Raw genomic sequence first — 16106 nt, forward strand, 5'->3', positions numbered from 1 at the left:
GGTGAGCAACCACCGCTCCAGCCCTTCTCTCTGTTTTTACAAACCACCGCTCAACGTTATTTCAGCTCCGGTGGTCAGCTCACCACCGGAGCGGTGGTCACCTCATCACCGAAAATCTACAAGACTATGAATAGGCCTTAAGACAGCCCTCCCCCTATCCACATGGAGGAGCAGTGCACCAAAGCATTATGGGAATTGTAGCCCAGGAAGGAAGTGAGCCCAGTGTTGATGACATCAGAGAAACTGGGCTCACTGCTGAAATCTAAAATATCTAAAGCCACATATTACACACACACAGACCCCCAGGGAAAGTGTTCTAAATCTTCTAAATGTCATTAACATATATATTTTTTGCAAAAAGGGTGAAGTGTCCCTTTAAGCCCTATATACTTCCTTGGCCGGAGGATTATATCAAGGGAGGATAGGACAGAAAGTTTGCGTAAATTTGTTCTGCAATTCCAGCTGGCGGATTTGTCAGCGTTCCGTCAGGCACTGGTAGGTGTTTTTCACGGAATGCATTGAGCCGGCGGAACTTGATTATAAACGCTAGCTTTTAATGATCGCCACCTGCAATAAATAATCTGGCGGCAGTTTGGCTGTTTATGATGCTTGATGCTTTGGCACAGGACATCTGTCCTATCCTTATATAATCCTTGGAAGAGAGTCTCCCTAATACTAGGCACTCTCCCTTTCTCCCTCTACGACACATCTTCCTCTAGGCACCTCCTAAATCGACTTTCTATATGTCTACAGTCCATTTCCTTTTCTTCATCCTGAAGGCTCACACTTGACTGTCACGCGTGAATGGAGTGCAAGCCAGTTGTCCTCAAAAGTCTCAATCGTTGTGAATGGCCGGGAGACCCATGTATTGTAGAGCGAGTGCTCGCTTAGATTCACGTGACCTGGGTTGAACCGGGAAACCCCCCCCCGAGGCTCTGTTGTCCCGTCCAAAATGCTATGCTTAATAATAGTAATCAAACAAACATTTGAATACGTAACCTAGTCTTAACTTTGATCACGCCTCCACTGATTATGGCCTTATTCCTTATATACTATATACTGAGTTGACTGGGTTCCCTCGGCGCTCTATAGTAGGTCTGCTAGTATTTGCAGGAAATGGCTGATCTACAAGCTCACAACACGTCACATTGTGAGCACTACACTACACTGTGTGTGTGTGTGTGTGTGTGTGTGTGTGTGTGTGTGTGGGGGGGGGGGGGGGGGGGGGGAGAAATATAGTCTGATATCTGGTCCTTCAGAGTGGTCGGGTTTGAGCATCGCAGATTCTCAGAAGCTTATTTACGAATGCACTGCCTTGTCTCCTACACCTACACATGTGACACAGATTGACAGATCAACCTAAGCATTTCTCATTGCATTTGGTAGGTTCTTATTCAGACTAATCTCAATATTGACTATAATCTTAATATCATTATCATTATGATCCCCCCCCCCCCCCCCCATAATGGGGGGGAGAGGAGTGTATGACATCATTCTGTGGTTTGCATTGTGGGTAAGCACGGAGCTCACTTGACCAACCACTGGGTGGCAGCATTTCATCTAGCATCCTTGCTCAAACGAGCCACAGTGAAGAGGACATGGCAGACACGACCAGCAGACACCACCAAACTTTGGTATCTCATGCAGCGTTTCCTGCAGGAATAACGTGCTCTAGCTGCTATTGGAGGTGCTAGTGGACAGTAGTGTTGTTTTTGGCAGCAAATTTAGATTTTAGTTTTAGTCATAGTCTCTTGAATAGTTTTAATTTAGTTTTAGTCACATTTTAATCACCTGGAATGTTTTAGTGTTGGTCTAGTTTCAGTCGACTAAAATGTTATAAGATTTTAGTAACAAAGTGTATTTTGGCGGGCCTTGATGCCATCGTAATTTTCGGCTATTTTCAGCAAGTGAAAAATGCAACCAATTGTAAAATGAGATGGAGGTCGATGGGACAATTACATATCATTTTTGGGGTCCTTTTGAGAACCACTGGCATAGAAACATAGGTTTACTGTCAGGATTTAGAAGATACTATTTGTAGAATTTCTCAGGTCTTAAATGGGCTATAAGAATATATCATATATTTCAGGAATACTTAACTCACTCCTCTTCGTCCCCTATGGGACATAAGGCTTCAATGAGCGCTCTCTCCATTGCATCCGATCCCTGGCAGCATGTTGGCGCCTCTCCTTTCCCCAGGACAGGTTCATCCGTTCTCCAGCGCCTGCGTCACAGTTCTGCGCCAGGTGGTCTTGTGTCTCCCAGGTTTTCTTTTGCCTGGTGGTGTCCATCTTAAGGCCACCTTTGTGATGCAGTCCTGCTCCATCCTCAGTACATGTCCTATAGCCATCCCAGGCGTCTGTGTGTAATGTCCTTGGTAATGCTCCGGCTCCCTGTTTGTTTGTACAGATCATTGTTTGATATTTTATTCGGCCAAGAGATCTGACATATACGTCCGAGGCATCTGTTGTGGTCTGGAACACTTCTATTCTCCTAGTGTCTGTCTTGACCACTCTCCAGCAGAACAGACTTGACATTGCTGTCGTGTATAGGAGCATCTTCGCTTTAAGGCTTTATTGTTTTGATCTCCAGATGGATCGGAGTTGGGAGAAGGCACCCTGAGCCTTTGTCTTTTGGATGCCCCACTGTCCTTACTGATAAGGCTGCCCAGATAAGTGAAATCTTCCACAAAAGTGGTTTTTCATCGACAAGGATGGGTTGTGTGGGAGGGGTAGAGTTCACACACAACACTTGTGTTTTTGAGGTGTTAATATTTCAGGAATGCCTGGATGTAATTTTCCCAGTTGGGGAAAGGGTATACTCGCACGTGTCGCGATGCGACGCATTGTGAGCTTTTAGATCTGCTGTCCAAAATATATCAAATATATACTGGAGAGAGAGAGGGCGCTGAAGTGGTTAATTCATGTTTTGTAATGAAAATCTTCAAAGCAACTAGTAACAAAAGTTTTCAAATAAATATAGTGGAGTAAAAGTACAATAGTGGGATAAATCGGATCCTCTGGAACATTTCCTGAAAAGGAACGGTTCACAATTATGTTTATAACATCTGACACTTCCACAGTATAGATAAAGTGATTTCTTTCAAGCTTGCAGCAGCAAAACCCCTTCAGGCAGGTGTGATAATTTTGGTGGGGAAATAATTAATTTTGTAAAGCCAGACAATGGACCGGGCAGATACTAGTCCTTTTCTTTTCTGTCTGTCTTGAAGCAAATGTTAAAACACTGCTTTGTTCAGCAAGACCAAATCATTAATGTTAATGATTTTCCTTCTTTTAGAAGACGTTAATTTTATTGTTTTAATGGTTACAAAGGTTGCTGCAGTCATATCTTGCTAACGGTTGCTATTGATCGGTCCTATTATAATTTCCCCGTGTGGGACTGTTTTTATCGACCTCCTCTACGAGTCCTTTTCACTGGTCAGTTTAGAGCATTGCTTTTTATGTAAACGTAAAAAATGTTGAGTAAGCAAAGCATGGTCTCAACCTGTGGGTCATGAGGATATATAGTTTTCCAAGCTAGAACACGTGCACTGAAAGTGCACGCAGCCCACCCATCGGACCACCCATTAACCCATTCTAGTCATACTTTAGCTATTGAAAAATAGATCTACAAGTTCATAGCTACGAGCTTGTAGATCTGCTATTTTTGAAAAATCGTGACAATCTTTGAATATCTATATTCTTTCAGAGCGAACGTTTTTAACTCGAAGCTTTGCTTCTGGGGAGTCCCTGGAACTACATATTTTCAGATGGGGGTCGGCGGCCAATTACATATATTTTTGGGGGTCCTTGACATGAAATAGTTTGAGAACCACTGACATAGAAACATAGGTTTTTCAGAAAACTGTCACGATTTAGAATCGTCTTCAGGTCTAAATGGGTTAAGACCTGAGGCATATTCTACAAATGCCTTCTGAATCAGGAGTTCTCAAACTTTTTTTTACATTAGATTATTTTTTAATAGCCAACTTTAAACTCTAAAATGGCTCGGATGCTTTCCTGGATTTAATGGGTTAAGTGGACACTTATGGGTGTGTCACGAACACTTTAGTCGATTCTTCAAGTGGGCCCTGATCCAGAGAGAGTTTTCCATTTCATGGACCCCCGGTTTGCGATACAGTAGGACCCCCAATTTAGATCAGGTTTGCTCTTCTCTCTGTGACCGCTATCTGCACAGTAACATCAGTTCTGTTCGTATTTGGGTCCATTAGTACACTCTCAGAGCTACACACCGCCGGGACGCCTGGTCCCGGCGGTGAGAAACAGCGCTGTGTATACAGTAGAGCAGTGGTTCCCACTTGACCTAGCATATGACCCCCCCCCCCCCCCCCACATGGAAATATAACTTGCATAAGCTATAAGACATAATTTCCTATTTATCCACATAATATGCACATAATGAACCTGAATATGGCATATATATATATGCAGCATAGGCCTATATTCTGCATATACTTGCCATATATCGGCATACAGTATCTTAATATATTTAAAATAAAAACCATTGCACCACCATTGGCGTTTTCATGCCGCGCACCACAAGGGACCCATTCTGACCTGAGATCAGATTCATACGAGGTTTCCGCCGGACACACACTGGTCTGATGAACCCATTCTGACCTGAGATCAGATTCTAAAAATGTCAGTCGCTCTTCGATTTTTCAAAAAATAGCAGACCTACAAGCTCGTATCGCGCCACTCGGTGGCGCGATATGAGCTTGTAGATCTGCTATTTTTCAATAGCTAAAGCATAACATGATGCCGACACCAAAATGGGTGCCCGGTCAGAATGGGTTAAAAAGCAAAAGTCCTGTATTCAAAGTTTTACTTGATTAAGTATTGGCATCAAAATGTACTTAATGTAGCAAAAGTTAAAGTGGTTATGCTGACGTTGCATTTCAAAATCATATATCCATGTTATTGGACTATAATTATTGATCATTAACCACTTGCCACACTAATTTACTCTTCCGGCGACCCCCCTGGTTTATATGTTTAAAAATATTCCCTTTTTTCACATTTCGTTTAAAGATTATTTGTTTTGAAAGTGGCAGATCTACCTATAACACGCATTATGAGCTTGTACAGTAGATTGTACGTACATATTGGTTTGAGGTGCTTAAACTAACCTTGCGCTCGCCTCGCACACACACGCACATTTCTTAATATAGCATCATGTGGCCTAGTCTCTCTCCTTTCGGCTTGTTTTTGTTTCCATCGCAAAATCTGGCAACACTGAGTGTTTCGTAACAGTGACAGACTTAACAATGTGTTTCGTGCGTGTGGGATGCATTCATGAATGTATAATTGGCAAAAAGCATTGCAGCACATTCATATAACGTTGAGCATATGTGACTGGAATAATCACAAATGGTTTATTGGCCAAGTACGCGCTGGCATACAAGGAAATGAACCCTCTTTTAATTTGCGAGCCATTATATGTTAATCATAGAAATGGGCAATGAAGCAGCTATAAATGTTGAGTGTCCATTCAATCAATGTATCATTAAAGATCTCACAAGCCTTTTATTAATAATGTTTTATGTAAAACCCTTATAAAGATAGACTGACTTCTTAGCAAAGGAAAACATTATTGCCTTTCTAGTGGGGATGAATTATAATATTTCATCATGACTATTATTTATCATTGTTTTTGTCCCCCTAACACAGTATGAATGCAATTAAGAAGCGTACAACGAGAATACACAAATATTTAAAGAAATTGCATACAAAGCAATTACGCTTAGCCTCCCTATTCTGGGGGTAGCATGGGCAATCCATAAGCTCACGAGGTGTTTTGCCGCGTCGCGAATCGCCTCTTTTCAACGATATTGGTCTAGAGGGGGATTTCTTTTTAAATATAAAGGTAAAAAAGACAACACCGTTTTTCTCGCCTGAGATATCTCTGGCAGGCTGGGGCGAGAGGGGCGAGAACCCCTCGATGATGTCATGTTCTTGTCCTCTGGCGAGACCAGACATCGACCTAAAAGCTCTCCAGGGGAACACGACAGCCTGGTAAGGAGTCGCTCCCCAGACTGTGTAACAATCGACCTCAAAATTACGTCCCGCTAGGACGGCCCAAAAGAAAACGAAATGATATCACATACAGATCCTCCTCTACCCTTTTTCTTCCAGGAGATGTGTATATGGCTGTCAGTTGCTGATGGTTCTCTGGTTTAGCGGCCCGCAGACACAGCACTACTCCCACTGGCCCATTTATTTTCCCCTTGCCCCAATAGCCTCACATTGGGGTGGGGGGGGGGGGGGGGGGGGTGCGATTAATAACACAGCCTAGGATCCGTGCCAGCACCGCTTCCGTTTTTAGATTATTTTTTTTTTCTCTCTACCTCAGCAGCGAGCCTCTTGACGGATGCTAATTTAATTTTGCACCGGTCCAGCACCCTCTTCATCTTTATTCAACCTCTCACGACCTCTAGCGCGGGCAGGCCGCGCCGGCAGCCCCGTTTCCTCCCCGCCTACTCCTCCTCCTCCTGCTGTCCTGCCAGAGAGAGAGAGACGGGGCACCAGATAGATGAACACCGAATGGAAAATGATGGTATTTTGTCAGATTGTCGCGTCGACTCAGCAGCGTCGACAGGGCCACACTGTCGTCGGCCGCGTTATTGATGAGATTGGACGAGACTTGAGATCGCCATGCCGAAATGGCCTTGACCAAATCATGCACTGCAACATAACACAACACAAGGCTGTCTGAGATCGTAGACTGAATGTCTCCCTCGCAAATCGACCACGCAGTTTCCGCACATAAGTTGTGGATTTTAAATGGGAGGCAATTAGACCAGACGAGGCGGTCTAATTTGTGTTTTCTATATTCTATATCTTTGCTCAAATTGATTTTGTTCTCGATTTATGAATTAAACATGGAGGCACTTGTTTATCTGCGAATTAACCCATTCTGAACGGGCACCCATTTTGGTGTCAGCATCATGTTATGCTTTAGCTATTGAAAAATAGCAGATCTACAAGCTCATAGCGCGCCACCGAGTGGCGCGATACGAGCTTGTAGGTCTGCTATTTTTGAAAAATCGAAGAGCGACTGACATTTCTAGAATCTGATCTCAGGTCAGAATGGGTTAATCAGACCAGTGTGTGTCCAGTGGAAACCTCGTATGAATCTGATCTCAGGTCAGAATGGGTTAAAATGGAAACGCAGGTGATGATGTTAATGTCTGCCGTGCTTCTCTGCTCAGCTTGGCCATTAAAGTAAAGAGAAGGGTGGGGCCGGGAAAAGGCCCTTATTTATTATGTGTTGCTGTAACACGTGGTGCTGTCTGGGAACCACTGGGCGAATGAATTAGCCAACACTCTCCTACCGTCGGTTAGTCTAGTCCTGTCGTAGGGCCATGGAAACTGGAAATGCTGTCGTTCCTTTGCAGCAGTGTTGTCTTTGGCAGCAGATTTTAGTTTGTCATTCCTCCAGGTGGAGCGAAATCCCTTCACGACGGACGACGTACGTCGCGACGTATATTTTTCCGTCGCAACGTATATTCGAGTACGTCCTGGCGTAAATATCAATTCGTCCCGGCAGAACGGACTCGTCGCGGCTATATCTACCCGTTTGCGACGTAATAGGTTGACTATTATTTTCCGTCGCGCCAGAACGGGACTCGTCGCAGCTATATCTACCCGTTGTGGCGTGAGCTGGACTCGTCGCGGCAGAACGTGACTCGTCGCGACTATATCTACCCGTTTGCGACGTGCGCCTCGCCGGTCCGGTCTCCAGGCGAGCCTGCGTCCTTCATATATTTTTTTTTCTGCTCTCGTTGGACTTAACTTTAAAAGTCCAATGGAACACCTCTTTGTAACGGGCCACTGTAGCATAGTGGTCTAATCCCTCGCCTCTCTATTCTTTTTTGCTGAGGACGCTGGTTCAATTCCCGCTCGCGGCAGACCAAAATTATTATATTTTAGACAGACACACAGACAGACAGACAGACAGACAGACAGACTGCCTGTCTGCCTGCCTGTCTGCCTGCCTAATGTATTGTAAATAATGTATTCATTCCATACGGCTATTTTTTTTTAATATAAAAACTTTTGTCTTTCGCGCGATTCGAACCAGCGTCGTCAGCACCAAAACATTGAGAGGCGAGTGATTAAACCGCTAGACTACAGCGGCCATACGTTACAAAGAAGTGTTTCATTGGACTTATAAAGACAATAGCACCCAGCTGCAGTCTCGCAAGGGGAGGGACCGGAAGTGCTTTTATTTCCGGCTTCCACGTGCACAAGCGCACATACACGCACGCGAAATATAATGCGCGTGCACGACACGCACTTGCTGGTGCACGCTTAAATGCCGGGTGTATATAGTACCATCTGTGCTTAAACATAATTACGTGGTCGGTTTGGAAAAGTTTGAAGTAGTTTGTTGTAGGTAATATTTTAATTGAAAGCTTATTAGTTGGTGGTATAAGTGTGCATATTTGAAGAAATGCAAATCTAACAATAATAAAATGATATGCAATAATAGGCTAGGCCTATATGGTCGATTATAACATAATGATATCAAGGCATTTAAGTAATGTAATAAGTTGCTATAACCCCGTACCCCTGTCCCACACACACCATGTCCAGACCATAGACCACAGACACACGACCATATGCATTTAATTTACTATGAAAACCTGCATTTCCCGTCAGTCAGTCAGTAAGTGTGTCATGTCACGCCTCGTGTCATGCCTCCATATATGGTCACGCCTCATGACACGTCACACCACCATATATGGCCGTTTCCATATGATATAAGATCCCGACACTGACCTCATCAAACCCTGGATAGCCATACATTGAAAAGACTGGATCATCACCTAGATCTCCATATATGGAGCTGAGGCGGCCAGCAACTCTATAATAATAATCAGCTCATAATGTAATTAAAAGACGAGCACATAACTTAATAGATTTTTCTATAATGTAATAATGTGTTACATTAAGAACCTCCACATAGGCGACTCATACTGTAATAAAACTTCATAATGCAATAATGTCTTTATAATGTATGAGCTGATTATTACATATTGCATTATATTTCGCGTGCGTGTATGTGCGCTTGTGCACGTGGAAGCCGGAAATAAAAGCACTTCCGGTCCCTCCCCTTGCGAGACTGCAGCTGGGTGCTATTGTCTTTATAAGTCCAATGAAACACTTCTTTGTAACGTATGGCCGCTGTAGTCTAGCGGTTTAATCACTCGCCTCTCAATGTTTTGGTGCTGACGACGCTGGTTCGAATCGCGCGAAAGACAAAAGTTTTTATATTAAAAAAAAATAGCCGTATGGAATGAATACATTATTTACAATACATTAGGCAGGCAGACAGGCAGGCAGACAGGCTGTCTGTCTGTCTGTCTGTCTGTGTGTCTGTCTAAAATATAATAATTTTGGTCTGCCGCGAGCGGGAATTGAACCAGCGTCCTCAGCAAAAAAGAATAGAGAGGCGAGGGATTAGACCACTATGCTACAGCGGCCCGTTACAAAGAGGTGTTCCATTGGACTTTTAAAGTTAAGTCCAACGAGAGCAGAAAAAAATATATATGAAGGACGCAGGCTCGCCTGGAGACCGGACCGGCGAGGCGCACGTCGCAAACGGGTAGATATAGTCGCGACGAGTCACGTTCTGCCGCGACGAGTCCAGCTCACGCCACAACGGGTAGATATAGCTGCGACGAGTCCCGTTCTGGCGCGACGGAAAATAATAGTCAACCTATTACGTCGCAAACGGGTAGATATAGCCGCGACGAGTCCGTTCTGCCGGGACGAATTGATATTTACGCCAGGACGTACTCGAATATACGTTGCGACGGAAAAATATACGTCGCGACGTACGTCGTCCGTCGTGAAGGGATTTCGCTGTCTCTCCATTCATCTCTTGAATAGTTTAGTTCAGTCACATTCTTCATGTTCATCTGGAAGGTTTTAGTGATTTTAGTCGCCTAAATCTACAGTTGATTTAGTCTACTAAAATGTATTTTGGCGGGCCTTGATGCCGTCATAATGTCGGTCACAATGTCGTCACTTGCTGAAAATAGCCGATCTACAAGCCTGCGACGCGTTGTGAGCTTGTCGATCTGCTATTTTCAGCATGCAACTAATTGTAAAATGACTTCTACTGGATCTCTTGTCCACTAGTCCCTTGCTAACATTTTGATGATTTGTTGACTATTTTGGCGGGCCTTGATGTTGTCATAATGCCTGATTTTACAGTTTGTTGCATGGTGAATATAGCCAATCTACAAGCTTGCAAACTACACTACAAGCATAGTCAACGTAAAACACTGGTCCCACACAAAAGTAACACTTTTCTGCATGGTTGGGTCTGTCCGGTGAGGCTCCATTTTCGTCACCGCCAAACCCCTTATCCCTAAACTTCTTTGCCTTTTTCTTTTACTATTTTGAAAAACATTTTTGAATAGTTCAACTGGCCAATTGACTTTGACACGTTGTGAGCTTGTAGACTGGCCATTTTAACTATTCAAGAATGTTTAGCAAAATAGTAAAAAAAGGCGTTTAGGGATAAGGGGTTTAGCGGTGACGAAAATGGAGCCCTTAGTGTCCTATTAAACCCATAACTTTGTGACTAGAGCTTAGCCTCTGTTAAATGAGCACGTTATAGTGAAATGTGAGAAAACGGTTTAATGGATGGCTGCTCGCGACTCGTGCATCACCGTAAGCATCAATATTGCAATTTTCCATTCCTGTACCCTGTCAGTTGACCTCGGTGTCAGTGCTCAGGACAATCAAGCATTTGAACCCATTCTGACCGGGCACCCATTTTGGTGTCAGCGTCAGCCTCATGTTATGCTTTAGCTATTGAAAAATAGCAGATCTACAAGCTCATATCGCGCCACCGAGTGGCGCGATACGAGCTTGTAGGTCTGCTATTTTTTGAAAAATCGAAGAACGACTGACATTTTTAGAATCTGATCTCAGGTCAGAATGGGTCAATCAGACCAGTGTGTGTCCGGCGGAAACCTCGTAGGAATCTGATCTCAGGTCAGAATGGGTTCATCTCTGTGAGAGACACTGTCATGCTGTAAGTCGGTGTGCAGAGCATTGCTCCAGCTAGCGGTCTTGGCAGACGGGTAAAGCGGGTGTTATTAAAGGTCTAGTCTCATGACGGCAATCTCCGAATGCTGTCTAGGAACTACACCTCCCGAAAGAGTATAGAAGCTGGCATTTCCGTTTACGAAAATATATTTTAAAATATCTTTAGATTTCGTTTTTTTTATATATTCATTTCTGCTAAGCAGCAAGCTAGAATAGAGGAACCTCCTGGTGAACCCCCACACGGTAACCCTGTCATTTCTCAACCGTTTCGGATGCGGGGCGGCCCGCCGGAAACCGGGCCGGCACCCTGGGCGCGTTCCTGTCCCAACTCGATATTCAATATTGAGTTGCACCACTGGCCACTCACTTGCGATTTTCTTTTCTGAGTAATGACCACCTTATCGATTCTCCTTATTGATCTGTGGTTTAATCGAGCCCACTATTGAGCTTTAGGCATGACATTCTGAACGGAACCAGTATCTTTTATTTGTATTGGCCCCAGTTGTGACAGTTTGTCGCTGATTAAATTAAGGTTGGCAGGTATTAACCCATTCTGACCTAAGATCAGATTCACACGAGGTTTCCACTGGACACACACTGGTCTGATTAACCCATTCTGACCTGAGATCAGATTCTAAAAATGTCAGTTGCTCTTCGATTTTTTTCAAAAATAGCAGACCTACAAGCTCATATCGCGCCACTCGGTGGTGCGATATGAGCTTGTAGATCTGCTATTTTTCAATAGCTAAAGCATAACATGATGCCAACACCAAAATGGGTGCCCGCCCGGTCAGAATGGGTTAATACACTTTTAGACCGCTGTTTGTGTCAGCTTGGGTGATTAGATTATGATTATTTCTCCATCGCCTCTTGTCTTGCTTGTTTAGACATGGCGTAATGGGCATGCTAACAGGCTAGGTTAACGGGCTCGACAAGCCCTAAAGCTTATTGATACCGAGTCTCAATACATTTTGTTATTGAGTTTGTAATGGACTCGGGTTTCGTGCTCCAACCCAGAACCCACTCCCTTACTCGGTCTTCTCCTTCCTTCCCCCTCCCTCCCTTCCTTCCTTCCTTCCTTCCTTCTTACCTACCTAACTTCTGTCTGTCCTCCCTCCCTCCTTAGCATCTATTCTGCAAAGAAAACCCACACGCACGCATTAAATGGACTAGATTAAGAAGTCCATCTCACTCTTGTTTATTTTGGCGCGTCTCCACAAAACGAAGTGGTGCATTCTTTAAAAGGCTATGGCCCCTCCCACAGGCAGTGGCGTGCTCCAGAAGCACCCTTTCCATTCACCAGCAAACATGGAGGTCGGAATGTCTAATGTTGTTGGAAATGGAACACTATACAATTTGAAGCTGATAAAATTAGCTCTCTCTTGATTGAATGGCATTGACAACCCTCCTGAAATGGCCCTTTTTATGTTTACTAAAGACCCGGAGAGATGGAGCAACCCCTGTTACTGAGCAAACACTATAGCAATGGTTACCATCAGAATATAATATATTACAGAACCTTTTCATTTATGCTCTGTTGTACGCAGGCCTGTAACAATTATGTAATTGTCCGATCACTATTATTTGAGATAATCACAATAACCTTTTGCATAATCGTCATCAACTTTTCCATGTTGAAATTTTCAAACATTTATGGAACTATGTGTGATAAGTTTTGAGCTTATACAGTAGATTGGCTATTTCCACTCATGTTTCTTTTTAGTATGAAGTTATTCAATTATGTAAGTCACTTGTAATTTCTGCTCTGTGCACATTTTTGTTTACAAAGCCTAAAAGCCAAACAGAAATGCACTTTTTATTCACAACACAATCAAATAGTTGTTATTCTCAAATTTTTTGAGCGACACATCGTCGTCAGGTAAAACTTTGATAATCGTGACAGACCCTATAGTGCCACGACGGGTCGCGCGCCGCAAATAGCCGCCGGGGCCAGTGTCGCGCCGCCGTGCGTCGCATCGCGCCGGCTATTTGTGCCACGCAACCCCCTGTCGCCATAACAACCAAAGAGATAAATGGGGCTTATTATACACGCGTGGTTGTCTGTCTCCCGTGCAGAGAACTCCGTAGAGAGCGTAAACGTGAGAGAGTGGCAGGACGGCCTCCGAGCGCTCTTGCCCAACATCAACATTAACTTCGGGGGGCTGCCTCACTCCTCCTCCTCCTCCTCCTCATCCTCCTCATCCTCCTCTTCCACGTCCGGCGCCCACCACCACCACACGGGGGCCGGCGGGGGCATCTCCCAGAGCCGCAGCTGGATGGACCCAGCGATCATTACAGGTAGGGCCTCGTTAAACTAATTTAGGCCTGACCTCGACATTTCAAAAGAGATCTTCTAAATCCTCCAGTTTTCTGAAATAAATATTTTCACGGTTTTTCAAAAATAGCAGACCCACAAGCTCGTAGCGCGCCACTCGGTGGCGCGCTATGAGCTTGTAGTTCTGCTATTTTTCGATAGCTGAATTATAACGTAATGTTTAAAACACAAAGGGGTTCCCGCCCCAAAAATGGGCCGAAGCTACTTTCCAACAGTGTCGTTGATTGCGCCGATTAAACCTGTGACGAAGAATCCTCGTCGAAGGCAGGATAGACAGACAGACAGACAGACAGACAGACAGAGGTGCTGTTCTAATCGCAAGTAGACGGACACCGAAGGGTCTGTAACTCAAAGAGTGAGTGTATACGAATGGAACCAAATAGACCCTTCATTTGGTTGCATTTGTACACTTTAGGCTTTTATCATAAGATTGGTGACCCCATAGAGAGCAGTGATTCTCGAACCTTTTCATTTCAACGACCCCCCCCAGATTTATATGCCTTAGGCCGAGAACCCCCATTTGATATAATTGTCTAAAGTCGTGACCAAACAGAGTGTGGTAGGATGGGTGCACAATATTCCTCTCTCTAATTTACTTTGTCATGTTCAGTTTTGACTCTATTTTGAAACCAGTTTGGGGGGGGGGGGGGGTGGTAGGTAGGTATGTTGCTTGCTTAGACTAAGTTGTAATGCAGCTCATTTGCATTCGGTATTACATTTTGGACATTTAATTGGGAGGATGTGTGTGCTGTGCCAGAAAACATGGCAAATCGCCCATTTGGCTCTATTTAATTTATTTTTGCCATTTTGTCCCAAAGGGCTTCTCCCATGGGGAGAAGCAAGGTCAGGCTGTAACCGAGGCAAATTACGTCCATGTGCATGGGGCGGGGTGGGGGTGACACTGTCATAGTCAGAAATAATAGGTCACTTTGGTGTGTCCCCCAGGGGCCCTCAAAGGCTAAAGGTCAAGGTTCAGGGTGTCAGTGGGTTGTAATGGTGCAACTATAAAAAAAAACATGATTTGCAGCGGGCTGAAGATACAAAATCTCTTATTTAATCCTCTTCTTGTGAAAATGTTGTGTCGGGGACACATTAATCTTATTATTTGAATCCTAATATCCATATTCTGAGCATAAGAATTCATAAAAAAGGAAAACGGGTCAGATATTTGTTTCATATTCCTGATATGAGTAGTGTGTGAGACATGTATAAATACGTTACGTACGTACTTGCGTACATACATACAGTAGGGTAGCATCATTGGAAGAGATGGCAATGGTAGGAGGCAGTTAAAATGGCAATGTGTATACATTAACATATTTATTCAGTACATAAAATACAGCAATATAGGACAGCAACAGACAGAACTCTGATGTCTCACTCTCACCTGCACGTGAGACATTATGCACAATTAGGACAAGAGTATAATATATTATCAGACATGTCAGTGGCGACATAACTAACCACAGCCTGTGGAGAGAGAGAGAACCTAGTATCCACAGCCTGTGGAGAGAGAGAGAACCTAGTATCCACAGCCTGTGGAGAGAGAGAGAACCTAGTATCCACAGCCTGTGGAGAGAGAGAGAACCTAGTATCCACAGCCTGTGGAGAGAGAGAGAACCTAGTATCCACAGCCTGTGGAGAGAGAGAGAACCTAGTATCCACAGCCTGTGGAGAGAGAGAGAACCTAGTATCCACAGCCTGTGGAGAGAGAGAGAACCTAGTATCCACAGCCTGTGGAGAGAGAGAACCTAGTATCCACAGCCTGTGGAGAGAGAGAGAACCTAGTATCCACAGCCTGTGGAGAGAGAGAGAACCTAGTATCCACAGCCTGTGGAGAGAGAGAGAACCTAGTATCCACAGCCTGTGGAGAGAGAGAACCTAGTATCCACAGCCTTGAGCTCAGGGTCAGAGCATTGTGAATGACAAGGAGGGGGAAGCTCTGGTTCAGATCGATGGCGCATCCTGCTGTTCCAGACAGTGTCCATGATGACGTTCTCTTAATTGTTTTTGTTCTAATTCAAGGAATTTCTTTAATTTTCCTATTTTTATTTCATATTTGTAATTCCTTGTAAATTATAGATTTTGTTTTAGGGAATGTTTTGAAAATCTTTGCTTTGTGGCAAAAATATATACTCATGGACTAATCTATCAGTGGTTCTCAAACGTTTTCATATTGGACCCCCAAATGAATATGCATTTGGCTGTAGACCCCCTCTGAAAAAGAGCTAAATAGGGCTGAAGTGGGTCGAACAGAATCTCTTTATGCTATATTAACCTGTGGACCCCCTTGAACCCCCTCAAGGACCCCCTGAGGGTACCCAGACCCCACTTTGAGAACCAGTGAACCACTGAAATGTCTGTCAGGTTGAAGGTGCGGAATCACCTCCCTCCCTCCCTCCACCCACTGGCCTCGGGTACCAGCCCTCCCAGTGGGGGAGCAATGATGCTCATTACCCCCTCCCCCCCGCCTCTGGGGCAATTAGGCACGGAGCGGCGGAAACCCTCAGCTTGTGTGTGTTTACGTAACGATGATGGCTTTTAATCTAACCCCATCTGAGAGGCATTCCGTAGTGCCCTTCCCTCCTCCAGCATCTGAGCATCTCTGATGGTTGGGAGGAACTTGTAAAGATTTGCCTTTGGCTCTCCATGGTTTTGATCAGAACGGCAATGTTCTGTCCTCA

At 44.3% G+C, this 16106-nt stretch overlaps 1 protein-coding gene across 2 annotated transcripts in view; it reads left to right on the forward strand.

Moving 5' to 3' along the window:
- LOC310853382 (CCR4-NOT transcription complex subunit 4-like) overlaps positions 1–16106 on the forward strand; it is a 44993-nt gene that overhangs the window by 21292 nt on the left and 7595 nt on the right. Inside the window, exon 13 of one of the 2 annotated variants that reach the window (XM_083757701.1) lies at positions 13164–13385. The exons of the other annotated variant lie outside the window; for it this stretch is intronic. Within the exon in view, the coding sequence (XP_083613827.1) occupies positions 13164–13385 (222 nt within the window). The remainder of the gene's footprint in view (positions 1–13163; positions 13386–16106) is intronic. 2 annotated transcript variants of the gene reach the window in all.

The sequence above is a fragment of the Protomyctophum parallelum genome (assembly GCF_964188405.1).
Source record: "Protomyctophum parallelum genome assembly, chromosome: 22".
Classification (NCBI taxonomy): Eukaryota; Metazoa; Chordata; class Actinopteri; order Myctophiformes; family Myctophidae; genus Protomyctophum; species Protomyctophum parallelum.